The 26,409-nt window shown below is 37.4% G+C and overlaps 1 protein-coding gene and 1 long non-coding RNA gene across 3 annotated transcripts; both read left to right on the plus strand.

Annotated features, from left to right (window-relative positions):
* Positions 1 to 1,876: 1,876 nt before the first annotated feature.
* On the plus strand, positions 1,877 to 12,668 carry LOC131773776 (uncharacterized). 2 transcript variants are annotated; one of them, XM_066164038.1, is made up of 7 exons: positions 1,877 to 2,018; positions 8,615 to 8,722; positions 9,510 to 9,616; positions 9,911 to 10,079; positions 10,939 to 11,118; positions 12,104 to 12,158; positions 12,272 to 12,668. In XM_066164038.1, exons 1-7 carry the CDS (start codon positions 1,964 to 1,966, stop codon positions 12,276 to 12,278), a joined length of 681 nt encoding a protein of 226 aa, XP_066020135.1. In that variant the 5' UTR covers positions 1,877 to 1,963; the 3' UTR covers positions 12,279 to 12,668. The 2 variants fall into 2 exon arrangements, with proteins under 2 accessions (XP_066020135.1, XP_066020136.1); XM_066164039.1 differs by lacking the exon at positions 1,877 to 2,018 and adding an exon at positions 5,516 to 5,651.
* Positions 12,669 to 19,403: 6,735 nt separating this feature from the next.
* Positions 19,404 to 19,838, plus strand: LOC136279871 (uncharacterized). Its single transcript, XR_010717038.1, has 2 exons — positions 19,404 to 19,459; positions 19,573 to 19,838. It is a non-coding gene; the product is annotated as an uncharacterized lncRNA (long non-coding RNA).
* Positions 19,839 to 26,409: the final 6,571 nt, after the last annotated feature.

The following is a 26,409-nucleotide window of genomic DNA, read 5'->3' on the forward strand; positions in this document are numbered from 1 at the left end:
CAAAAGTAGGGTAAAGAAACACTCGGGCATTTTGTTCACACGTTTTCAGGATAAAACTAAAAAATCATTTGCTTGTATCACAAAGATCGATCTTGGCTGGGTTAAAGTGATCAGCCTTTATAAATTACTGCAACTTGAAACTTCAATTAGATCCCTGATCAGTCAGAAAAATAATTTTGATACATGAAAAAAAAAAATCATCGAGCCACTCGTCAAATAATACAAGAAAAGGGAAGTCAGGTTTGTGTGCCTGGAAGATAACAGAGCCATTGCTATGGAACAAATAAAGTAATTCATCGTACATACTACAGTATAAATTATATTTAATTAAACAAAACAACCAAGAATATTAACCACCAATTTAAATTGGGACCTTGTGCAGTCTCTTACTCAACATTGTTGCGTTGAAAACTTTGTCGTGCAACAAATTGTTACCAACGGCTACCTTGAAACAAGTATACTCTTGTAACATGCACCAGGGATCTGCGTCAAAAATCCATGGGCTACAATCCTACGGCAACAATGTGGTGCAACTGTTCGTTGGAGTATATATATTTTGAAAATATGTTCTCAAACATTACACCGTTGACTACCATTATCTCATTTCACTCGCATCAAGGTTCTGCTTGTCCTCTTCAATAAGACAAGCCGAACAACGCCTACTGTCGCCAGACGGTCAAGAAGATAATGCCGGCATTATTATCTTACATGGGGCACTGTTGAAATGTTAAACTGTTCCTGTAATACTTAATGCTGTTCAAATGCAACTTTACATGTCGCAACTGGTGTTCAACAACGAGCCGTGCTCAATTTTCTATTCCTTAATGCACATCTTTCAGAGATTGCGTAACCTCGTGAGGATTCTAGCATGGTCAGCCTGAAGAGAAGTTTTTCAAATCACCCGATATCAATGCCAGTTTAAATGAAAATACTCCCATATGGGTCGACTAATATTATAAGATTTTACTTCTAGAGCTGAAGCAGATTGAAATGTTTCATTTTACTCAATGATGCTGAAACGGTTTCTTTTTATTTCAAATGCTAGAAGCGAAAGCGCGAAATGTTTCCTGCGCGTGGAAAATGATAGAAGCTTTTCAACCTCTCTGGTCTTCGGTTGTACTTCTCTCAGCTTCCACAGATGGAAGAGATTCTTTATGCAAGACTTGGTGAATTGCCTTTAAATAGATATGCTATACATGAACATAATTCTAATTACGCATTCGATTCGGCACTCGTATGGTCAAACCTTTTATTGAAACGTCAACCAACACCATTGACGAATATCAGGAGTGCTCGTGCGAATATTCGATTGGCTTGGTCGAAGATGCAGATCAGGAAATGTAAACTAATTCGAATCTGCCAAATTTAATTGAAATAGATATTGCATTTTACATGCATTTAGTGCATGTTCTTGAATTGAATTCGGCACATGTACAATGCATCGTTCAACCGGGTGTAACCGCCGCTGTTTGTGTGAGTAAACCCGTTAAGAGAATGTTTTCCTAGGAAAATCAAAATAAATCGACTGTTCTCAAGATAAGATGTCCTTAGAGAGCTTTAAAATGACATAATTCACTATCAAAATGTCTGAAAATGTGCAGACATTCGCGGACTTGAAATCAGCATTTCGAATCATTTGGGCTGACAAAGTTAGAACATTCATCTCCTTATCAACCCCGAAATGATTTAAAATGTACTTATTGACGACTTAACTTAACCAAACTCTCTGAGGCAACTCGAACACGAAATGTGTTCTCCGCACTCTCAACTGATAACGAGACGTTTTTTACCTCTTTTCAAATGTAGGTCAACGTGTTACCATGGTTGCGTCAAAACAAAGCAGGAAAACACGGAACCTAATAGTGTCCAAGGTTCTTCGGAGTCAGGTTTCTCAGAGGACGCCGTAAAAATTTGTGTCAACCACTTTCTTTGCTTCGTTTCGAACTAAGCAGTCGCTGGAAACATGTTTACTGAGCACATGACTGTGTTCATATTTGTGGGTTTATCCATCGCACAAGGTAAGTAAATGTTAACGTATTTCTCCCCACCAGATGTGGGTGAAAGAGGGGATGCTGAAATAACGCTCGAGATTTGAAGTTGCGCACGGCAAATGATAAAACGTCAAGTTTGCAGTCTCTGTCTTTCGAACAATCTTCTGTAAAAATTTGAATATGTTTATCGTCGGTTTCAGTCGTAGGCATCCTAATTTCGATGTCAGAAGTAAATATCCCGTTTCTGTTTTCAGAGAACGTGGATCTAATTTTTTTCAACCTATAATGGCTTTGAGGGGGTCATAGCGTCTAAAGGGCAATGTTGGTTGCATCTTTTGGTCGTACCTAGTAACGGTAACTTATCCTATATATATCATAAAGCATCGTTTCAAGCTCGGCTTGGTAACCAATTTCTTTGGTTACCAGATGTCCTCGACGAAAACTGATTAATTACACAAAAAAAGAGTTGTTGCGCACTCATTTTTCGTTTGACCGTCGCGAGTCTGAAGGGGCAGAAGGAGTCTTTTACTTTAGTCTCTTCGCCCTAACTGTTTTTCACTGTCAATTCTGACTGCCTAGAACATGGGTCAATATTTTCTGACAGTCATCACAGAGCGCCGTAACCCTTGTGATGTTTCATGTGATTAAAACAGTTAATGTTTCAATCTCTTAAGACTCTTAATCTACTTCTGGTGGCGATCGTAAGACTCGAAGAGACGAGATACGAGAGACTCGGAAAATTCAGCGAGGGATGTATGGTTTGCTTCATCAAATCTTAGGCCTATAGCAGACTTAATCTCACATAATTTTCCATACTCTCTGCCAGACCAGGATAACATCAACATTGCACGTGTGACTTCTGTTAACAGATATTCTAAGAGGTCATGATCAATTTCAGGCAAACAAATTTAGGTCCCTTTCTACTGGGATGGTAGAAAACTTGCCAGATTTCAATCAGCATCGATACGCTAAAACCTTAATCTAGGTGAAAGGGTCATTAAACGTTTCCCATAGCTCATCCCATACCAGGTAAATATATATTTACTTGACATTTGCTTTTGGTTTTGATTGAACAGTTGGCAATATATCACTCGGTATTAAACGTACTTCGATCGTAGTTTTGTCATGAGGCAGGCGCGTGTGCAGCGACATCCTAAAACATTCCTGTATCCTTTTTCAGGAAAAAATTGAAAAAAAAGTAGAGAGATGGAAGCAGAGCTGAGAAAATTTCGCAGCTTCACTCGCGTGCTTGCATTTTTCAAGGTTAAATCCTCGCGTGGCACCAACAACTCATGTTTACTTCAATTCAACTAAATGATTGAAACTTTTTTTTACAAAGGATAATGTAGGATCGACGCCGACCTAGAGCGTCGGCTTCACTCGCGTGGAGTCAACTTTTTCCTCTAGCCCTTCGCGAAACTTATAATGCAAATTTGCTAACCCATTCAATTGATACACACAACTCGACAGTGGCTCAGAGTTAAAACGGATGAAGTATTTCACCAAAACCATGTATTTTTCGATTTTTAAACGCTAACAAAAATGTAGTCATAGTATGTCCACTCCGGAAGATAACACCGCAAACAACAGCAAGCTGTAACCGCGATTAGAACACTCATGCATCACATAGCGCAGCAGAACTCGTTTTTTCCCCCGATAATATTTTCCTGTAAAGAAATTTATAACGAAGCTTTTTTTGCAACTTCGCTGGCAGCACATAATTGGTCAAATGCTAAGGAAGTGATGTACTTTAAAGCAATTATTGAAGGAGTATAATCGTAGAAGTTTTTTTCTTGCTGGCGCTTCCTGGCGCGCCGCTGCGAGCATTGCTAACTACATGTATTAGGCTGCGAGAAAATAAACAGAGACAAGTCGAAAAGGTTCTTTACTCACAAACCTCTTTTACAATCTATGACCGATGTTACGTCTCGTATCTCAAGTTAAGAGAGGATGTCAGCATCCATCGAACAAATTTGAAATATTGTGGCAAGTCGCCCAAAAATCGTTTTCTCTCCAACTTTCATATGTTGTAGCCAAATATTTCCTCATAATTGTGGTGTAGTTTTTTAGCGAAAATATATTTTAGTTTTCGAGAAATTATTTTTTTCGTTCGACCGCTCAAATATGCAAATTTTCATCCTGAATATTACCCGAGTTGTGTGACCTCATGTAACGAATTTACTTGACCTTCGGTATTTCTGTCAAACTTAAACTTAATCCCCTTTAGTTTTCTGAATACAGTAGTTCTTGGAAGGTTTTTATAGATATGCAAAGAGGGAAAAAAACCCATCTCTCGGCAATTCGGAGGTTGATTCATCTTTGAATTTACATGTGTCACGATTGTCATGCAACGTCTCGGTAACGAGATTCGATCTATGAGTTGGGCAAATTGTAAAATCATCGATATCTTTTGGCGTCTCGAGATGCCGGCACGTGACATAATAAGATCAACTTCAGTTTCTGGATCTCCGCAAGTGACTTGAAATGTCTCTTTTACAACTACGCAAGGGAACGACCTGAGATATGCAACGTCGGTCTTCTCGATAACTATACCCAAAAGTCCCATCAGCGAACGATTTAAATGAACAGCAAATCTCCATGCTAGCATGTAAGAGGAAACGCTTATACAACAGATCAGTTAGCTATATCAGTATGTAGCTTGTCAATCGAATTAACTTTTGTGAACATTCTTTGACTTCTGCCGGCAAAGGAATCATTGATGGATCTGGACACTTTAGTTTTCTGAATAAAGTAGTTCTTGGAAGGTTTTTATAGATATGCAAAGAGGGAAAAAAACCCATCTCTCGGCCTCCCTTGCTTACCCAGAGTCAAAGGTCTGATCAGAGTAGAATATTAGTTAGCTGTCACAATTTAACTTTGGCATTGTTGTGGCAGAACAGATAATCGCTCTTTGTGTCACAAACCAATAAATATGTGGACAGACACAACATGCCGGGTTCAACATCTGTTGCTTGATTCTCAAGTCGCGCAGTCTAAACAGGCTATCCTTAAGTGTCATGACACGTTTGGGTTTAGCTAAGCCGTTTCTGTCGCTGAATCATTTTGCAATTGTGAAAATTGTCATTCATGCTATGATTGCGTAGTTATTTCCAAAGCAAAAATTGTGCGAAAGAGTCTAAAATTTACGTGGCACTCGCTAACGCGCAAGCCGCGCGGATCCTCGCGCATGTTTAATTAATTAATTTCACTTTCGAAGCCAAACACCTCTCTTTCACTTGCTAATTGAGTCCTCTCGCTTTACATTGACAAGCCTATGGATCATTTAAGGCTTCCCTGGTGAGAATTTTTTTCTTGAGCAAAGCTCGTCATGCGTGTTTATTGATAGCTTAACTTAACTTAACCGAACTCTCGAAGGCAACTCGAGCATGAAATGTGTTCTCCATACTCTCAACTAATATCGACACGTTTTTTACCTCTCTTCGAGTGTAAGTCAATGTGTTACCATGGTTACTTAAAACAAAGAAGGAAAACACGGAACTGAACTGTCCAAAGTAGTTGGGTGTCAGGTTTCTCAGGGGACGCCGTTAAAAATTTGTGTTGACTACTTGCTTTGCTTCGTTTCGAACTAATTAGTCCCTGGAAAGATGTTTCCTGAGCACATAACTGTATTCATATTTGTGGGTTTATCCTTCACACAAGGTATGTAAACGTCAACGCATTTCTCCCCACTAGATGTGGTTGAAAGAGGGTATGTTGAAATAACGCTGGAGGTTGGATGTTGCATTTGTGACACTCGTCGTGGACTTATGGTATGAATCATGACGTTTACGCCATGTGAAAGAAAACTGTTTTCCTTGAATAACTCTTCCACTTAATGCAAAGCAACTAAGAAACATTTAAGTGCTAAGATTGGCATATTAGGAGGATTTTTTAGGACCATGTTGGTGCAAACGGCAAACAACAAAATGTCAAGTTTCCTCCGCTCTGCCTTTCGAACAGAAAAGTTAAAAATCTGAATACGTTTTTTTCGTTTCTGTTGTAGGCATCCTAATTTCGATCTCAGAAGTCAATTTCCCGTTTTTGTTTTTGGAGAACGTGGATCTAATTTATTTCAACTTATAATAGCTTTGAAGAGGTCATAGCGACCGATAAGCTAAGTTAGTTACATCTTTTGGTCATACATATCTCACTGGTAATGGTTTCTTATCATTCGAAACTATGGCGCGTCGTTTCAAGCTTCGGTTGTCCTCAATTTCTTTTGTTACCAAATGTCCTCGATGAAAACTGGTTGATTAGGGCCGGGTCGCATTACAGACGATTTAGCAGAAACTTGTTTACTCTAGAGACTGAATCTGTCAACACACCTTCTTTTCTGATAAGACCCCTCATTTGTGAATTTTCAAAAATTTCAAAATCGTGAAAAAAAAAACATCAAAGACGCCTGTGTGCTTCGGTTGGGCAGACCAATTTTTCCAAATCTCGAAAAATCAAAGGAGCCCGCTGCCAAAGCTGTCAACAGTTGAAAAAAGTGACTCCTAATATAGACGACAAGGTCTCGAAAGTGAAAAAGAGAGCGAAATTTCATCATTTACACTGACGTTTTCATTGCGTGCGGTTCGAAGCTACAGCATGGACGGGCGAGATTTTCCCTTTCCTTACTACGGCCATCAAATGCCAAGAAGTGAGAAGTATTTCTTCCTTCAGGACCTGGGCAACACCGGCACCCTCAATTTGGCCTGATGTGAGCGCCGAACAAAGAAGAGTCACTGTTACCCTGTCGTGACTGAACAAAATTTCACCGCTTAAATTTCCCCTGTGTGATTGACGCTTGCATTTTCACTCGTTGAAATGCGACCGTATAAGCTCAATCTTATTTTTATTTTCGGTCTGATGCAGTTTGATTTTCCAGCCCGATTTTTTCAAGCCAAAACGAAAATTGGTCCGTAGTGCGACCCGGCCGTAAGCTCAATTTTATTTTCATTTCCGGTTTGATGCAATTTGATTTTCTAGCCGATTTTTTCAAGCCAAAATAAAAATTGGTCCGTAATGCGACCCGGCCCTTACACAAGAATACCTTAGCCCCATTCATTAAATTGAGCCAGTTTCCTTTGGCATTTAAGATTTATTAGAAAAAGAGTTGTTGTGGACTCGTTTTGCGTTTGACCGTCTCGAGTCTGAAGGGGCACAAGGAGTCTTTTACTTTAGTCTCTTCGCCCTGACTTTTTTTCATGGTCAATTCTAGTTGCCTTGAACACGGTTCTTTCAAACATATTTTCTGGCACTCATTACAGTGCACCGTAACCCTTGTGATGATTCACGTGATTAAAACAGTCAATGTTTCGTCCGCTTAAGACTCATTGTCTACTCCCCGTGTCGACCACTAGACTCGATCAGACGAGATACGAGAGACTCTTGAAAAATTCAGCAAGGGATGTGTAGTTCGCTTCATAAAATCTAAGGTCTATCGCAGACTCAATCTCACATAATTTTCCATACTCTCTGCCAAACGTGGATAACATCAACATTGTACGTGTGACTTCTGTAAACAATATATGCCAAGAGATCATGATCAATTTCAGGCAAACAATTTCAGGCCACTTTCTATTAAGATGGTAGAAAACTTGCCAGATTTTGATCAGCATCGATAAGCTAAAACCTTATCGTAGGTGAAAGGATCATTAAAAGTCTCCCATGGCTCATCCCATACCAAAGATTTAAGTTAAAGTACGGAGTCCCCACCGGTTCCTGCTATAAATTCACGCCACATGTATTCGGCGACATGTCACTCACGTTGTGACCTAAGAGTTAAAGAGTTGCTATGTAATGAAAAAAATGAATGTTTATGAAAGAGTTAGGTTATATCTATTTACTTGACTCAATGACACATACACACACACACACATATAGATTTATTTATATTTACTTGACATATGCGTTTGGTTTTGATTGAACGGTTGGCAATATATCACACGGTATTAAACGTATTGTCATGAGGCAGGCGCGTGTGTAGCGACTGGCGTGACACCTTAAAACATTCCTGTACCCTTTTTCAGGAAAAATTGAAAAAATAGTAAAAAGGAGAGATGGTAGCAGAGCTAAGAAAATTCGCAGTATGTTTAACGTGAAATGATCCAAAGAGGAATGGGACACGCTTGAGAAAAGTTGTGATACATGATTGTGGAATGAGAAAAACGACCTGCCAAAGCAACACTGTTTTGTCACGTTACCCAAAAGAAGGTCCTGCGTTTAAAATCAGTCACTATGGCATGTTCTTCATATCTAACAGTTTCTGAAAACACTTTTTACTCGTAGCGCAACCTGCGTGTCTTTCGACATAAGAATGTAAATATGTATAAACTGCTTGTATTCTTTTAATATAGAATATCCTCTCCAAAATGAAAAGACAAAAATGCACAATTTGTTTTCTTAAGTTAATTAGTCTTATCAAGAATACGTTGCAGAATTAAATTAGTTTAAGTCTTATTTTTGTGCTCACTGTTATCTCACTGTTCTCATATATACTGAAACAGTGTTGGTAACCAGCAGTGGATATTTACCGAGATGCGAAGTGGCAAGGTAAATATCCACTAATAGCCACCTCAACTTCGGTGAATAGTTGTTAAATATCTGTTAGATACTGAGGCGTTAACTCAATTCGCTAGTGTCGCAGACCACAGCGTTAAATATGTCAACCCCAGCGCAGTTCAAGCCCACCTCAGCAACTCCACAAAGAGATTGTCGTGTAGACGAAGAGCCAACTGCAGACTCATGTAAGTGAACTTAGCTCTATAAACGCATTTTTCCTTCACGCTTTCCAAGGTTTACTTATATTACTTCAATCTAATTGTTACAGGAGTTTTTGGATACCTTTTCTTTATCCTTCAAAGATACTTCCTCACTATTTTAGTTGTCCTATCAAATAACCATTGACAAAACCAAAAATCTTTGAGCGTTGACGCAAGTTAAAGAAAATGAATAATATCCTTCAGTGGGTGCCGGCGTTAGTTGAAAAATTATTTCTTTTTTAGCACAATTACGACTAAATTCTCAGAAGAGGAACAGAAGAGGGACAAACAAAAAAGAAAACGAAAACAGAAATTAAAGAGGATGACCATCTCATTACTATTCTCACTTTGTCGGGCATTGTGGCGCATTTTGCAGGCTAAATATCCACTAATAGCTGTTTCGGCGTGCGAAATTGTCTTTTTATGGATTTTGATGTATGCATTTGCTTTATTTCACTGAAACGTTTTGATTTGCTATCCGCACTACGAACTTTCTACATACGCGATCCACAAGTGGTTTTTGTCGCGACAATCTTCACTATCGATCGGTAGGTGACTGTAGGACTGAAAACGCCAGTCAAGTTTGGAGGTCCTTGTGGACCTAATCAGTCTTTCTTGATTTTTTCAAATGAAAGAGTCGTCGGGTTTCGCTGTCCACCCGCATTTCGTTTTGTTCACCTTGCCTGCACTTAGTAGCCTCTGGGTTTAAGAACATATAACATGGCGTACATTTCTTGTTTGTGACTTGATAATGCTTTTTGTTTTATTTCAGCATGCGGCAGGTATACTATTCAGCTACAAGAAGATCGTTGGAACGCTAGCTTGAATGATAGCTCCTCAACAATTTATCAGGACTTGAGAAAAAATCTCACAGATATCGTAAGTGTTTACCGTTTTGTTGAATAGTTGGTGTATAACCTCAGGCTTAGAACAATGATGGGAAAAAGACAATAAATACCTCTTACTAACCGAGATCGAGGTTTGTACCTTGAGTCACGACTGAACGAGCTTTTTTCCTGCTCGGAAAACGGAAGCGAAACTTGTAGAAAGCGCAAGAGTCTAGTCGATACGGTCAAACATCCCGATTTAAATGTTCGGTCTTTGTTAAAAATATTTTCTAGTGAAAAGCAAACGTTGATAGTGATTAGCATTTACTTTATTTTCTCGCTACAGTTATGTGATAAATTGAAGATTTACAGCCCTATGGTGATGTTTTCAGAAGTGACTTTCAAAAAGGCGGCTGGAGATTGGCCGATTGCAAAAGTCAAAGTATGCCTGGTTTTAATTGATATGGAAGCATTACTACACAGTTACACAAAAAAATACACCTATGAAGCAGTCGGTTAGTATCATTAATTTATTAAGAGTCGCACTCTGATTGATTATTGGTTGAATAATACCTCACAAGGAATGAAATTATTCTTAAAAGTACAAATTGTAAAACTCGTCGTGCACTTCGCGATTTTGTGATGATTAATGAGGAACGAGGTATCTCTGATTATTACCGTACAGGTATACCAAAATGATGTTATCTTCAAGCTCTGTGGATAATGTCAACATATCCCTATTTACTTTACTTATTTTATCTATATTTGATAGTTATTGGCCTCAGGCTCAGTGAATATTGTTAAATAACCCCAGAGACGAAGTCGAGTCTGAGGCGAATAATTGTTTTAGTATAAATGCGAATAACTGTTTTGGTATAATTGCTCGGGTGCTTTCGAATTCTGTTGTAAATTCGTTTTGTTTTTGAAACCATTCTTTTAAAAACTTAACTCTTGTATCGAGATCAGCATCCAATTTCCACCAGAATTTAACAAGTTCATTCAATCCAATCAGCAAATACTTCATGGCAAGAACGCTTTCTTTTGAAAAGTGTTAACCTAAACTCATTATCATCTTTTGTACTCGTCAGAGTTGCATTTTTTCGTGCTCTCCAAACTTCCCGCGTGCATCCATAATTCGATACACGCACGCTAAGCATGAAAAAATTCTTAAATAGCGAGAAAGATGGCAATTCTCGACCAATCAGAGTGCGTTCATCTCTATAATCATTTGAGCAAGTATACTAAAAAAAAATTTATTTTATATTTTCACATTTATATCATTACTTTGTCCACGGGAAGTTTGTCCATGATGCAGTAAAACCCCTGTTTTGTAGCTTTCAGTAATAGTTAGATTTATGTTAAATATTTTTTTAGGAGTTACTTTCTCAGAATGGAAACCTAAGGATGGCGAGTGCAAAAAGTGTGACGGAGGAGGTGGACCATTTGTGGTTGAAGGTGTATGTAAGAAGAAAGAACACAGCTGTCGGGGACATAAGTACAAGTCTAAAGACTCAAAGGATTGTGTGACGTATTGCCCCTCAGCCTCAAGTCTGGGTAGGAAAGGATAATTCTCTATAAAAATTCATCGGATCTCTAACTGCATCAAGAAAAGCATCACTTAAAAACTCTTAATGTTCTGCATTAACCACCATTACTTCGATTACATCTTTGTAAATTGAATGGCGTGGCTCCCTCAGTGCAATTCGATTTCTGTAGTATGATTCCTAAGGAACTGACTGACACTGGAAATATAGTTCTTTTTTATGTTTGATCAGCCCATCGTACAGAACCAAATAACTACGCATAATAAGATACTACTTACAATACTAATCGTAACCATTACGTTTTCCTCAAATGTGATTAGTGCATTAGCTGCTTTATTCTTCACTAATCATTCTGTTCAGCTGTAATCGGACAGTTGGCTGTAATCGGACACCTGTGATCAGTAGCCAATCATACTCAGTCCACCGAACAAAATCCACCAATAACAGAATTGATCACAATAACCATAGCAACAACCATTCATCCTGAAAAAAACTGGGGAATTTCAAAAATGGAGGAATTTTTTACTTTAGACACTCTCTATACCGGAGTTGTTTGTCCAAAATGCATGTTTTTTCTTTGGGAAATTGTACCAATTATGATTAATTGGTAACAGGAATTCTTGTAGTCCAATTCTGTCAGTAATCGTGCTAGTGACTGACAAATTGGACTCCCGCTTGGCGGTCGCCCGATTTTGTTAATCACTCGCATGATTACAGAGAGAACTGGACTACACTTGGTCCTATTACCATTATTTATTGAATGTTACGTTAGTTGCATCAGCAACTTTTTTATTTCTTTTTTATTACACTTTATTAACTAAAGTAGGCAACAAAACTTAGAAAAAAATAACTAAATCTTTTGTTTTCATTCCTGCCCATAGCAAAACTATGTAATAGTGCAGCAAATATATATTGTAATAAAAGAGGTATCGTCATTGCTATCATTCATTTGTTTATATATTTACTAATTTATTTCTTTATTCATTCATTTTCAGTGGTCGCTGCGGTTTCCAACCTTATTCTGGCCATGTGGATCTCTATTTCTTACAAGTAATGATAAGTTTTTCATAATTAAATTCATGCCCATAGACATCTAGGGGGAATCGTATGAGACGTATTGTATTTCGCCTAAACTAATTTTAATTTTCTGTTTGTTTTTACAGCTTTTAGCACGTGCTGAGAGGTCTTGAAGTATGGATCCAATAAAAAAAAAACTCGAAGTTTAAAGTCCAGTAGTATTTTTCTTTGTTTTTATGCGTGGAATACTTTTGTCTAGACTGTTCGAGTATATATCGAAAATATAATACTTAGCAAAGTGTGCACTTTTACTGCTATAGAAAAAGATAGCTATTCTCGGGTGTTTTAGGTAATACTGCACTCCTGTCTTTCAATTCATTGCTTTTTTAACTACTCGTTAGATTATAGCCCGTGGAATGTATAAGATATTCTTTCCTTGAGCTATTCTTTTCCTTTTTTGGGAGAATTATTTTAAACCTTGAAAAGATAATTGTAGGTTAGCAATGGTTTGTCATTTTGTCATTAAAAGTCTTTTAAGACAAATTCAGTGTCAAGTTCTCACAGTTTCTACCTAAAGAAGGTAGACCTTCGAGAAATTCTACTTTATTTTGTTTCCATTCGAATGTTTTTTATCCAATATAAGATCCGATAAAGATATCTCTGCGACAAGCGGGCAAGGAAATTATCATCGTTAACACTTCGTTGAGCATTGTGGTGCATTGTGTTTTATAGGCTAAAGTTGAGCTTTTGACAGGCTAAAGGATATTTTAGCTCGTGCGCTCGCTTTATTTGTCCAAAGTTGTCGTCATTTTTCATTTTTGGCTTTCAAAGTGATAATGATAATAACAATACAGTTTATTTTATTGGGCATAAATATGTTTGGGCCCTTCTCACAGCCCATTCATCAAGCGCAAAGTGTTTCCCGCGCGAAGGAGGTGCTTGAAGCCTTTAACCCCCTCTGGTCTACAGATGGAAAAGATTCCTTATGCAGTTCTTAGTTCCGTTTAACCGTCGCTAGTCTGAAGGGGCACAAGGAGTCTTTTACTTCAATCCCTTGGCCCTGACTTTTTATCTCGGTCAATATTCACGGGTAGGGGGAGGAGCGAATAATTCAATTTCAGGGAAACAATTGCAGGCCCCTTTTCCACGAGGATGGTAGAAAACATGCCAGATTTCAATCAGCACCGACACGCTACAAACCTTATTCTAGGTGAAAGGGCCTTTAAACGTTTCCCAAAGTTTTTCGGTTAAGGACGGAGTCTTCCCCGTTTCCTGCTTTAGATTCACGCCACATGTATTTATTTGGCAACATGTCACTCACGTTATGACCTAAGAGTTACAGAGTTGCTATGTAATGAAAAAAAAATGAATGTTTATGATAGAGTTAATGAAAAAAAAAAAAAATATATATATATATATTTACTTGACGTTTGCGTTGGCTTTAACTGCTTTTCTTACGATTTTCTGATGAGACTATTCCTACGAGTGAATTTGGAGCTCCAACCCAGCTCTTAAGAGCAAATGTGACCAAAAATCGAACGTTTTCAAAATATGAGAGAGAAGCAACCCACTGGATACTCCGTTTGGCTGAATATCTATTTATTTTCGATAATCACTGAATTCCGCCGAAATGCCGCTGTTGAAGCTCAAAATTTCAGGCGAATCTCAGGACGTCGCGTCTCAAAATAAGTAAAAAATTTGAACCGATGAAAAGTACCAAATCTTGAAAAACATCCTCAAAACACGTGTTGACAACAATTTAAGCAATTATTTACCATTTATTTACACAATCTAAAAGAATTTCTCCGACCGGCCAACTTCTGTTTAAAAATAGGTCAAAAGTAACCCGTTATTTCACTTTCACACACCGAAAATGTACACACACAAGCAAACTCAATTTTTGCGCATTTTACGTCCGATCCAATCTACGGCTTAGTTAACATAACATCCGCCTACCTTTCACGTTGCTGTTGTGAAGGAGAGGGCTACAGTCCTAAAATTGTTGTATCGTTCACATAAAAACAAAATAACTTGGAAGGATAGTCATCGACTCCTTGATCATGCTCGTACAAAGCGTATTTCGGGGTTTTGATTTGAGGCTTCTCTATTCCCATTTCGTTGAAAAGGAGACTGAAGCCACGTGTTTCACAGTCCAGACCTCATTTTGAATTAATTGGCATTATTCCGCATGTACACGAGAAACATGTTTCTGAACTAGCAATATTCTGCTTACATTTGGTTCGCGGTTCGGTTGAATACTAATATTTAAGCAATGATCACTTACGTGATGTAATTAAAGCCTCTTTTTCAACGAAATGGGAATAGAGAAACCTCAAACGAACTCTCTAAGACAACTCGAGCATGAAATGGATTCTCCGTACTCCCAACTGATGACTACACGCTTCTTAACCCTCTTCAATGTGTTACCATGGTTAAGTCAAAACAAAGCGGAACTTAACAGTGTTCAAGATACTTGGGTGTGACGTTCCTTGGAGGAGGCCGTTAAAATCTGTGTTGACCACTTGCTTTGCTTCGTTTCGAATTAATCAGTCGCTGGAAGTATGTTTCCTGAACGCATATTTGTGTTCATATTTGTGGGTTTATCCTTCGCACAAGGTATGTAAAATCTAACACGTTTCTCCTCACCAGATGTGGGTGAAAGAGGGGATGTTGAAATAACGCTCGAGGTTGAAAGTTACATTTGTGACACTCGTCGTGGACTTACAAAAATGATGAATCATGACGTCTACGCCATGTGAAAGAAAATTGTTTCCCTTGGACTAATTAACTCTTCCACTTAATGCGAAGCAACTGAGAAATATTTAAATGCTAAGATTGGCATATTAGAAGAATTCTTTAGGACCATGTCGATAAGCGAACGGCAAACAACAAAATGTCAAGTTTGCTCTCTACCTTTCGTACAATAAAAATCTGAATACGTTTATCGTCGGTTTTTGTTGCAGGCATCCTAATTTCGATATCGCAAATAAATTTCCCGTTTTTGTTTTCAGAGAAAGTGGATCTGATTTTTTTCAACCCATGATGGCTTTCATAGCGACTGATGAGCAATGTTAGTTGCATCTTTTTGGTCGTAGCATTCACAATAGCGTGTCATTTCAAGCTTCTGTTGTCCTCAAATTCTGTGGTTACCAAATGTCTTCGACGAAAACTGATTGGTTGCATTACACAAAAAAATTTCTTTAGCCCTATTCATTAAATTGAACCAGTTTACTTTGGCATTTATGATTTGTTAAAAGAGAGTCGTTGTGGACTCGTTTCGGGTTTGACCGTCTCGAGTCTGAAGGGGCACAAGAAGTCTTTTACTTTGGTCCCTACGCCCTGACTGTTTTCCACGGTCAGTTCTAGTAGCCTAGAACACGGGTCCTTCAAACAGATTTTCTGACACTTATTACAGTGCACCGTGACCCTTGTGATGTTTCACGAGACTAAAACAGTCAATGTTTCATCCGCCTAAGACTCTTTGTCAACTCCCTGTGGCGACGATAGCAGTCAGTGTTTCAACCGCTTAAGATTCTTTTGTCTACTCCCTGTGGCGACGGTAACAGTTAATGTTTCACCGCTTAAGACTCTTTGTCTACTCCCTGTGGCGACGATAAGACTCGACGGGACGAGAGACGAGAGACTCTTGAAAAATTCAGCACGGGATGTGTGGTTCGCTTCATAAAATCTTAGGCCTATTGCAGACTTAGGGTACGTTCTTTGGGAGAATCCGTATCAGGATTTCTGATTTTCGTGCAAATCCATTTTCATATCAGTGATCTATCAAATCCGCTCTGGACAGGGATTCATCGGATCACTGATCTGCGTGATGTAAAGACAGATCATTGGATCACTGATCTAACGCGTTCCTTCGGGCGAAGGATCCGAAACTAATCATTTTGCCCAGCGGTGCTCAATTTTAAACAAGCGGCAGGTACTTCATATATTAACCGGAAAGACTGTTGGCAATCGCTCCACTAATTCTGCGATAAACACGAAATAAAATCGATTTTGTAATGTTTAATCGATAGGCCTCTGATCGCAGGTATTCAGGGTTCCCAAGTAGCCATATCGTAATCAATACTTGCTTCTGTTTTAATTCCATCGTTTGAGTTTACCATGAAAAAATGTGCTTCTAATGAATGGTGGGCGCTAAAGGAATGCACCCTTAATCTCACATCATTTTCCATACTCTATAACCGACTTGGATAACATCAACAACGTACGTGTGACTTCTGTTAACAGTATATGCCAACAGATAATGGTCAATTTCAGATTCCTTTCTACTAAGATGGTAGAAAACTTGCCACAGTTTAATCAGCACCGATACACTAAAACCCTTATTCAAGGTGAAAGGGTCGTTAACCAAAGTTTTTCGGTTAAGTATTGTGTCCTCCCCGATTCCTGCTTTAAATTCACAACACATGTTTGGAAAAGGAAAATTTAATTTATGGATTGGGCTTATTTAACGTTACGTAATCTTTTTCTATTTATTTCGTCGTATTGTAGGTTTTTGTTATTACGTAACGTCTTTTGTTTGTAAGATAATTTGTAGGTTTGTTTTCGTTTAGTTTGCTATATAATTGTAAAAAAAAACATTACGTTGTGTGTAATTCATTCAGGTTTATTCGAGGTCGAGTTCGAATTTATTCGAGATCGTCCAAGATTAGTTTGTTGGAGATCAGTCATTTAGTGCTCAATCTAAATTTGTTATTCGTACTTAGTTCGAGTTAATGATAAAACGTTCAACTAGTGAACATGTATTTGGCGACATGTCACTCACGTTATGATCTAAGAGTGTTTATGAATGTTTACGAAAGAGTTAGATGAGATCTATTCACTTGACTCGATATATATATATATATATATATATATATATATATATATATATACATATATACATATGTAGATAGATAGATAGATATGTACTTTACATTTGCTTTTGGTTTTGAGTCAACGGTTGGTAAAATATCACTCGGTATTAAACGTACTTCGATCGTCGTATTGTCATGATTATTTATTTTACTTATTTGATAGTTATTGGCCTCAGGCTCAGTGAATATTGTTGAATAACCCCCGAGACACATTCGAATCTGAGGCGAATAATTGTTTTAACTGTTGTAAATTCGTTTTGTTTGTGAAACCATTCTGTCAGAATTGTTTTGAGTACTCGTATCGAGATCAGCAGCCAGTTTTCACTAGAATTTAACAGGTTTATTCAATTCAGTCAGTCAAAACTACATATCTTTCTTTTGAAAAGTGTTACCCCAAACTTATTATTATCTTTTGTGCTCTTCAGATTTGTGTCTTCTTCTATTGCATTTATCATTCTTTGTTTAACATTGACAAAACGCGCGCGAAGCACCCATGCCATTTTGTAATCTAGCGCCCCTGCTATGATCACCTCGAGCAAGATGATTATTGCGAGATATGAGGCAATTGTCGACCAATCAGAGCACACACATCTCTATAATCACCAAAGCAATTATACTAAAATAATTTGGATCAATATCAGTATCTGGGTAGCTGCCCACCTACCCCTCCCCTAACCCAACATTTACCTTAACTTGTTGTCAATTGACTGTTGTTGAGTTAGGGGAAGGGTAGGTGGACAGTTGCCCAAATACTGAAATTGATCCAATAATTTTTGTGATATTTGTACATCTATATCATCATTATGTCCACGGGAAATTCTGTCCATGACGTAGTAAAACCCCTATTTTGTAGCTTTCAGTAATAGTTAGATTTCTCTATAAATGTTTTTTAAGGAGTTACTTTCTCAGAATGGAAACCTAAGGATGGCGAGTGCAAAAAGTGTGACGGAGGAGGTGCACCATTTGTGATTGAAAGTGTATGTGAGAAGAAAGAACACAGTTGTCGGGGACACGAGAAAAAGTCTAAAGAATCGATGGATTGTGTGAAGTACTGCTCCTCAGCCTCAAGTCTGGGTAGGAACGAATAATTCTCCAAAAAAATTATAGGATCTCTAACTGCATCAAGAAAAATATCACTTATTTTGCATTAACAACCATAACTTCGATTTAATCTTTGCAAATTAAATCGCGTGGCTTCCCCAGTGCAATTCGATTTATCTAGTATAGTTCCTAAGGAACTGACAGACACTGAAAATATAGTTTTTGTTTTATTTTTCATCAGCCCATTGTACAAAACCAAATAGCTATGAATCTATATGCAGCACTAACAATAAGATACTATTTACAATACAAGTCATAACCATTACAATTTCCTCAAATGTGATTGGTGCATTAGCCGCTTTATTTTTCACTTATCATTCTGTACAGTTGTAATTGGACAGTGTAATCAGACAGTTAGCTGTAATCGAACACCTGTGATCGGACAGTTGAAGCAAGTTGAAAACCAAGTCCACTCAGAAAAATCCACCCATCACAGAATTGATCACAATAACCATAGCAACAACCACTTATCCTGAAAAAAGTGAGGAGTTTCCACAATGGAGGAATTTTATACCTTAGACACTGTCTCTACCGGAGATGTTTGTCCACATGCATTTGTTTTTGTTTTTGTTTTTTTTTTAAGAAATTGTAACGGTTATGATTAATTGGTAACAGGACTTCTTGTCGTCCAATTCGTATAGGTAATCACATGCGAGTGCAATTTGGAATAAATAAGCACGAGTAAATTTTTTTAAAGACTAACAAAATTGCACGAGCTCGTAGGGCGCATGCAATTTGTGGTCTTTAAAAAAATGAACATGTGCTTATTTATTCCAAATTGCACGAGAAAAATCATGTGATTATGTGTTAATGATATACATTAAAAAATACGAGATAGCTTATCATAATTAAGTAGAAGCAAAGCGCGCGCGTTAAGTGCAAAAATGATTTATTCAAACCGTGCGTTCGGTCAAAACAACCGCGTACGATCAAAACAATAATATATCATGATATCTTCACACCTTTAAGGCGCACTACATTTATCTTAACCAATCAGATCTGAGTAATTTTTTCATTTACAGACAGAGTTAGACTCCACTTGGTCCTTTTACCATTATTTATCGGATACTACGTTAGTTACATTAGCAACCTTTTTATTTCCTTTTTTTATATTACACTTTATTAACTAAAGTAGGCAACAAAGCTTAGGAAAAAATAACTAGATCTTTTCTTTTTCATTCCTGCCTATAACAAAACTATGTGACATTGCAGTAAATATATGATGTAAAAAAGAGGCATCGTCATTGTTATCATTCATTTGTTTAGATATTAACTGATTTGTTTCTTTATTCATCCATTTTCAGTGGTCGCTGCGGTTTCCAACCTTATTTTAGCCATGTGGATCTCTATTTCTTACAAGTAATGACAAGTTTTTCATAATTAAATTCATGCCCTTAGACATCTAGGGGGAATCGTATGTGACGTATTGTATTTCGCCTAAACTAATTTTAATTTTCTGTTTGTTTTTACAGCTTTTAGCACGTGCTGAAAGGTCTTGAAGTATGGATCCAATAAATAATAAAAAAAGATCTCGAAGTTTAAAGTCCAGTAGTCTTTTGCTTTGTTTTTATGCGTGGAATACTTTTGTCTAGACTTTCGAGTATATATCGAAGATATAGTACTTAGCAAAGTGTACCATTTTACTGCTATAGAAAAAGATAGCTATTATCGGTTGTTTTAGGTAATACAGATAATTGTAGTTTAGCAATGGTTTGTCATTAAAAGTCTTCAAGACAAATTCAGTGTCAAGTTCTCACAGTTTCTACCTAAAGAAGATGGACCTTCGAGCAATTCTACTTTATTTCGTTGCCATTCGAATGCTGTTTATTCAATGTAAGATCCTATAAAAATATCTCTGCGACAAGCGGGCAAGAAAATTGTCCACTGTTAACACTTCGTTGAGCATTTTGGTACATCGTGTTTTGCGGGCTAAAGTTGAGCTTTTGGCAGGCTAAAGGATATTTTAGCTCCTGCGCTCGCTTCATTCGTTCAAACTTGTCGTTATTTTTCATTTTTGGCTTTTAAAGTGATAATGATAATAACAGTTTATTTTCTTGGGCCCTTCTCACAGCTTATTTTAATCCTCGCCTAGCAGCTCGGGATAAAATGACTCTGAGTTGGGTCCAAAACATTTTTCAGTATGCCCTCCAACACAAACGCTAATGTTTTATTATACTTTTTAAATTATGTACTGGCGGGTGCTTTCCCCGAATTTTTTCCAATTTATAAAGCTCATTATAGAAAATATAGATCATAACAAAAAAGCAAGAACAACAATAACAACATCAAACTTCTAAAAGTTCACTGATCGTTTTTGTGGATGATTTACACTTACCACATGGGGGAAAATCACACCTGTTTGAAGAACCGTTTTTGACAAATAAACTAGAAACACTGATTTCGTGTCCCTTACATATTCTTTTTATAAATTCAAGTCCATGCACTGAAAACTGAGAGTTATCTAAAGAAGCTACATATGTGAATAAACTAACATAAGCTACGACTTGCAAAATTAAAATCGCAGTCCGACTGTGCTAAACCACAATTCTTTTGTTCCTTTTAATTTTTTTGCGAAGCGTTATATGTTTTAAAGTTTTGTAAATTAAAGGGTTTCGTTTGTTTAGAGAAGTTGGTGGATGATTGGTATAAAAACACATTAATGCTGCAAATTGTCAGTAAATTATTCATGGCTTCCTGTCACGCAGACAGTTTTAATTGATCTCAGAAGATCCTGTTTAAATGATTTTCATACGCATGGTACAAATGAAAAAATACAGACTTTCATAATTTCGTGCATTTATAAGTTCATAATTCTATAATTTCAGCATCGTTATACGCCTTTATTTTTCGTAATTACGGTTTTAAAGATGTAGTTAAACAATCGAATCTTTGGAGCAATCTTAGTAAACATAATTCTTTTATTCAAGCGAGCAAAGTCTCAATATTTTTATCATGATAAATTTGAATCTGTCTCTAACTCAAAGATTTGTTCAGCGTTTGATTTTAATCATGAATATTTTTGTTCAACCCACGCAGTAGGATTTACGGATTCAAAACGCCAGTGAGCGGTTTCATTAAAAGTCGCGGTAACAGGCTTTCCATCACCTCTTATGAGGCGTCTTATCGCCGTCTGTTTGGCCAGCGAGCAGGCTCCCGTGTTTGGTTCTCGCCTTGCGGCCCCTTTCCGAGCACAGCCGACTATTGCTCCATCGACAGTCGCATGCGGAAAAAGTTATTGAAACCTCTTGTTAGTCCGGAATATTCACTGTGATCTTGTCAAAAGCTACAACTATAGCCACCGTATTCTGGGGAAAATTTTTTTAAAATCGCCTTAGGTTTGATTAATACTTCAAAAGTCTTGCTAAAAGCTACAACTTCTTAAAATGAAAAGACAGGTAGCAAGATTTTACATTACAATATATTGGTCCGCCCCTATTCCGGGGAAAATTTTTTTTATCGCCTTATGATTGATTAATGCTTCCAAAGATTACTTTTCTTTATTTTGAAACATTTCTCATATCTCGTTTTTCAATGATTTCTGATAAGGAATGCCGTTTGCACTTGTTGAGATTCTCACGGAGATCTGCCGTTAGCATCAGAATCTAAAATCTTTTGTTCAAAATACGGAGAAGGGTTTTATGTTTAAGAGAAAATTCATCATTATCGCAAACTCCTTTTTGCATTTGAAAACATGAATACAACTCCTTTGCCGGCAGACAGACCCCTAGAACGCGAGCAGCACGGCAAAATTTGTCTATCGATGGAGAAAATTCGCCAGAAGTTTCTACATCTTTTCCAGAGTCTTGAATAACACATTCTTCTTGCGTAGGATCAACCGATTTTGTGGCTTTATTTGACACCAAAGATTCTTTCTTGTTCTCATATTTATCCTGACACGCGTTCGCACATTTACTGTGTATGCTTTGCGATCGTTTATAAGCAATCTCCATTTCATTTGCATAGCATACTTCTCGAATTTTGAAAGGGTTTTTCCGTTCGATATCAATTTTTGACGCAGGAGCAACGTCTATGAAAGTAGGAGTTGCACTCGTCTTTTGGTGATTATCGCAGCTACTCTGAGGCAATATTTCCAAGGTGTTTTTCTGTAATCTAACATCTTCGTTTGCAGGGAAGATCGCAGCATTTCCTTTTCGGCGAGTGCCTAAGTTAGGCATTCCTAAATTGTAGCTGTACCTGTAAATATGCTTGTTGAACGTTGAAATCTGCGTCTCTCGGGGTGTTTCCTCACTTCTTTGTTTGAGCGGAAGACTCTTTGATGACGGCTTCATACCAACTTTAGTTTCGCATTACCACCGAAGGAGGGCTGATACCCGCAAAAGTTCTACATGCCGTAGAGAAAATACTCAAATAAACAGGTCGTTTTTATAAATTTAGTTAGGCTCGAATTATAAACATCCTCCCTTCATCCGTCATTGTTCTTTCCAAGTACCTGTGAGCCTATAACCGAATAAAATCTCACCATTTTTCTGTAGGTAAGTATTATCGTCTGCCATACTAAAATCTTGTTCTATTTTTCCTTTGTTCGCTTTGGGAGTCTTGCAGGTGCAACATCCAGTATTCATTGACGTATGGCAATCGATTTTAGTGAAGTGTAAATTACAGCGCGAGACAATGTCTAGATAGTTATCAGATTGCCATTTTGTTTGATATGCCCTAAGGCCAAACGTTGAAATGAGAAATGATACAACTACTTCACCACGATCTATTCATCTTAAGAAAAGAAAAGATTTTATGAGAACGACAACTAAAACGGTTTTTTCCCAAATCTCAGCGTTGATGTTAAAATTTCTCCGTGTTTTGCAGAATTAATGCCTGTAATAAGATGTTTAGGTGAGTGATTACGCACGCAATTTGAAGTTTAATAGTCTAGAAAACGACTTCCCTCGAGATTGATTGCATTCTAAACTGAAGTCTTGAGAACTGTAGGGAATCAGAAATGGCGACAATTCTTGCATTTTGAGATGTAACCGGCGACTTCAAACAATATCTTATCAGCTCTAGACGAACCAATAAGCCCATGAAACTTACATGGCTGGGGTAGGGAAATAGGTTAGTAAAATTTTCCCTCTTTCTTAGCTTGGAAATAATTTTGACAAAAAAAGTCACCCACTAAAACAAACCGAAATTTAAGGCAATGCTGCTCTTTTTTGCACATTAGGAATCTCAGGGAGGGACTAAAAATAATCGTTCAATGGATAGCTAAACGACTCCTTGCCCCTACCCTCTTCTGAACTGGAGTCAAATAAATTTTTGCGATGTTCACGTGTTCGTTTCTCTTGCTATTGGAGGCGGCTCTGCAGCACATGCAGAGCGCAAGCGGATCCCATTGTCATGTGCTGGTCCGTAAGCACGTAACGTTGTTGTGCTTAGGAGCGAACCCAGTTCAATCAAACACAAATAATCCATGGTCAAACTGGTCAAAAAAGTGATTTAATTAACTCTCAGGTTTAAAATAGAACAATGAATGGTTGAAGAGAGGTGTATTTATAACCAGGCAAAGTGAGGTAGAATTGTTTATATGCTGTTTTAATAGCGGCACGTGTAGCAAGCAAGCGGAGTCTCTTTTGTCATGCGTATCAAGAAATGGCCCATTGTTCCGGGTCAACTTTTCTAAACAAAAGTCCTGAGTAATTGGTAGTCCTGAGGGATTTTGGCCGAAGGGAGGCGGAAAAGCTCGTAACTGATCGAGAAAATTATAGGAGTGACAATTTTGCTGCACTGGGGGAGTGGGTAGTGTAAATATGAACTAGTAAAATCAATCTCCATCGGTGTACCCAGGGGTAGACTTGACCCTCGTTTAGCGCATCGAGCCAAAGGTTCGCAAATTCAGAAATAATTAAATTTATCCGTATTGCAGTGACTCATTTAAACCACCTCTCTCTATATGTAAGTCAAGTCGCCTGGTTTTTATCAGTCAGTTTGTCAACGTACAAAAATACATTTTTTGGTCTTACTACTGATGTTAAATACAATCGAAAGTGACGGTTTTCTGTGGAGAGCCTCGAGGCGATTGAAGACCTTGTTTCTGGCGCACAGCTGTTTTCAAACGAGGCATTTTTTACGGTCTTTTTAAGGACAGGAGTCTATGAGGAAACGGTTGCTAGATCCTTTTTTCCTTATAACTCTACTTTTGGTGTGCTGTCTTGTAAAAAAAGAAAAAGAAAAAAAAAAAGAGAAATTATAGGTTCCGCGTAACTTAACCAGCCCAGGGAAAATGGAGGAAAATTAATACTGCCTTCATTTGCGGATTTTTCCTATCTGATAACAGGAATTTAGGATAATTTTATATGTCTCAATTCCGCGCTCAGATATTTCCTCATGATTTCAGCTGAGATAAAGGAGGTTAACAAATAAAGTGCTTGGGAAAAGACAGATTTGAGTAAAGTTTTTAATAGTTTTTGTTGATGTCGCTGTTACCACTGTTATATTTTAAATTCCTTTTTTGTATAAAAAGGCCCTAGCCCTCTCCCTCCCAAAAACGGAAAAAAAAAAGTTGAAACAAGAACAAAAATTGGTAGCATTGAGCATCACTTGTCTTTTGTAGAGAGCATTTTCGATATTATTTTAGGGGAGAGAACAAAAGCCATTAATAAAAGCTATACGCAAATTTTTCTCGAGTTCCTTTTCTATTTCATGATCGATAAGTCATAAAAAAAATTCATTCTTCTTTATAAACCTTTTTTCTCTTCCTTCATTATACAAGTCCTTGAAAATTCAGATTTTCCGACTTGAGTTTACACGATCGCCTTTGGTTATTAAGACCGATTATCATAGAAAGAGGAAATTTATACTAATTTCAATTGAGACAAGCCATCTTTTTTCTGGCATCACACAACAGATTCATACATGGGGTGATGTATGAATAAATTCAGTATACATTGGACAATTCGACTTTTTCCAGGAAATAGTAAACTTAGATTAAAAATGTCAAACTCTATATTTCCCAAACCAGAAATATCGAAATAATCGGCAATTTAACGGTCGACAGATGCCACCTGCTATTGAGGTGAGTACCTTTAAACTAATCATTGAACATGTTTGTGCTAATAACTTTCTCTTAGACTTGCACAATACGCGATTTTAACTTTTGATAGATAAGCTATGTTTATGGACGAATATACAACAAAAAAATTGTAACTATTCTTTACCATATGTCAGTACTGTTCTCTTGTAAAAATAATTTTTCAGATATGATTGAGAGCGGTTAAAATGTGCTTCCGTACGATGCAGAAAGATCAAATTTCCGCCTAGTAAAACGCGGGAAAATTGAACATAACATAGTGTCATGCTTAAATGTTATTGAGAGAGGAGAGATGGGAATGTAACTATTTTAAATGAAGTAATTCGTATTTGCCGAAGTTTTTGGTCGTTTTGCATCTAATATCCAATTTTCTGAATAAGAAACGCTAAAAAAACTTTCGTTAAATACCCTTTAATTTTTCAAAAATGAGTTCCAATCATGGGTAGATGTTGAATGTCGGATTTTGACTTAGTCTTTGCTAGTTGTTGTAACTTTAACTCTTTTTGTATCAGTAAAATAGAATAGGAGAGATATATAAATGAAGTTGTACTCATAAGTGAATCGAAGGACAAAATAATGATTCGCCGTCTGCGACTCACCTTTTCCAAAAGTGAAGTTAGTCAATAATGCCGTCCAGGTTAAGAACATGAAAAATGAACAAATTCCATGCCTTCTTCAAGGTAACGGTTTTCTGTTTCTACCACGCGCGTATGACACAAGTTTTAAGTTGATCGCTAGCTCCAAGCAGTGGATTAAGCTTCCCAAATCGACCTGTCGTTATGAACGAAACCGTATTATGAAAATAAATTTTAAAAAAATGCTTGCAGTTGTCAGTTCCATGTGGAAATTAATGCAAATGACGCAAATGGATGTTATCCGCTTCGCTCGATGGAGAGAATTGGATCTCTTAGGAATATCTTCACATGTTAACATACGTATTAGACACCGAAATTAGTACTTTGACCAACATTGTAAAAATTTCGATTAATTCTTTTAGGTCCAATTGACGGCGAAAAACGCTAGGAAAAGCAGATACTTAGAGTTTGCTGGCTGTAAGTGCGCAACAAATTTCCGTATTAACTCTGATTATGACTGTTGAATTTTCGAGCGAACCCAGAGCAAACAAGCACTAACCCATGGTCAAAGTGATCAGTTAAAAGTGATTCGATTTACTTAAAGAAATGAAAACACAAGCAAACGAAGCAAAGTAAGATTTTAAAGGTTTGTGATGTTTAACAGCGGCACGTGGAGCACGCACGCGAAACTT

The sequence above is a fragment of the Pocillopora verrucosa genome, chromosome 3, assembly GCF_036669915.1.
Source record: "Pocillopora verrucosa isolate sample1 chromosome 3, ASM3666991v2, whole genome shotgun sequence".
Classification (NCBI taxonomy): domain Eukaryota; kingdom Metazoa; phylum Cnidaria; class Anthozoa; order Scleractinia; family Pocilloporidae; genus Pocillopora; species Pocillopora verrucosa.

Excerpts from the sequence above, each read along its gene's own strand:
- LOC131773776 (XM_066164038.1), top strand. The coding sequence starts at position 1,964 with ATGTTTACTGAGCACATGACTGTGTTCATATTTGTGGGTTTATCCATC. Across the intron at positions 9,617-9,910 it reads GAAAAAATCTCACAGATATC|TTATGTGATAAATTGAAGAT; the intron begins GTAAGTGTTTAC and ends TTCTCGCTACAG. Across the intron at positions 10,080-10,938 it reads ATACACCTATGAAGCAGTCG|GAGTTACTTTCTCAGAATGG; the intron begins GTTAGTATCATT and ends ATATTTTTTTAG.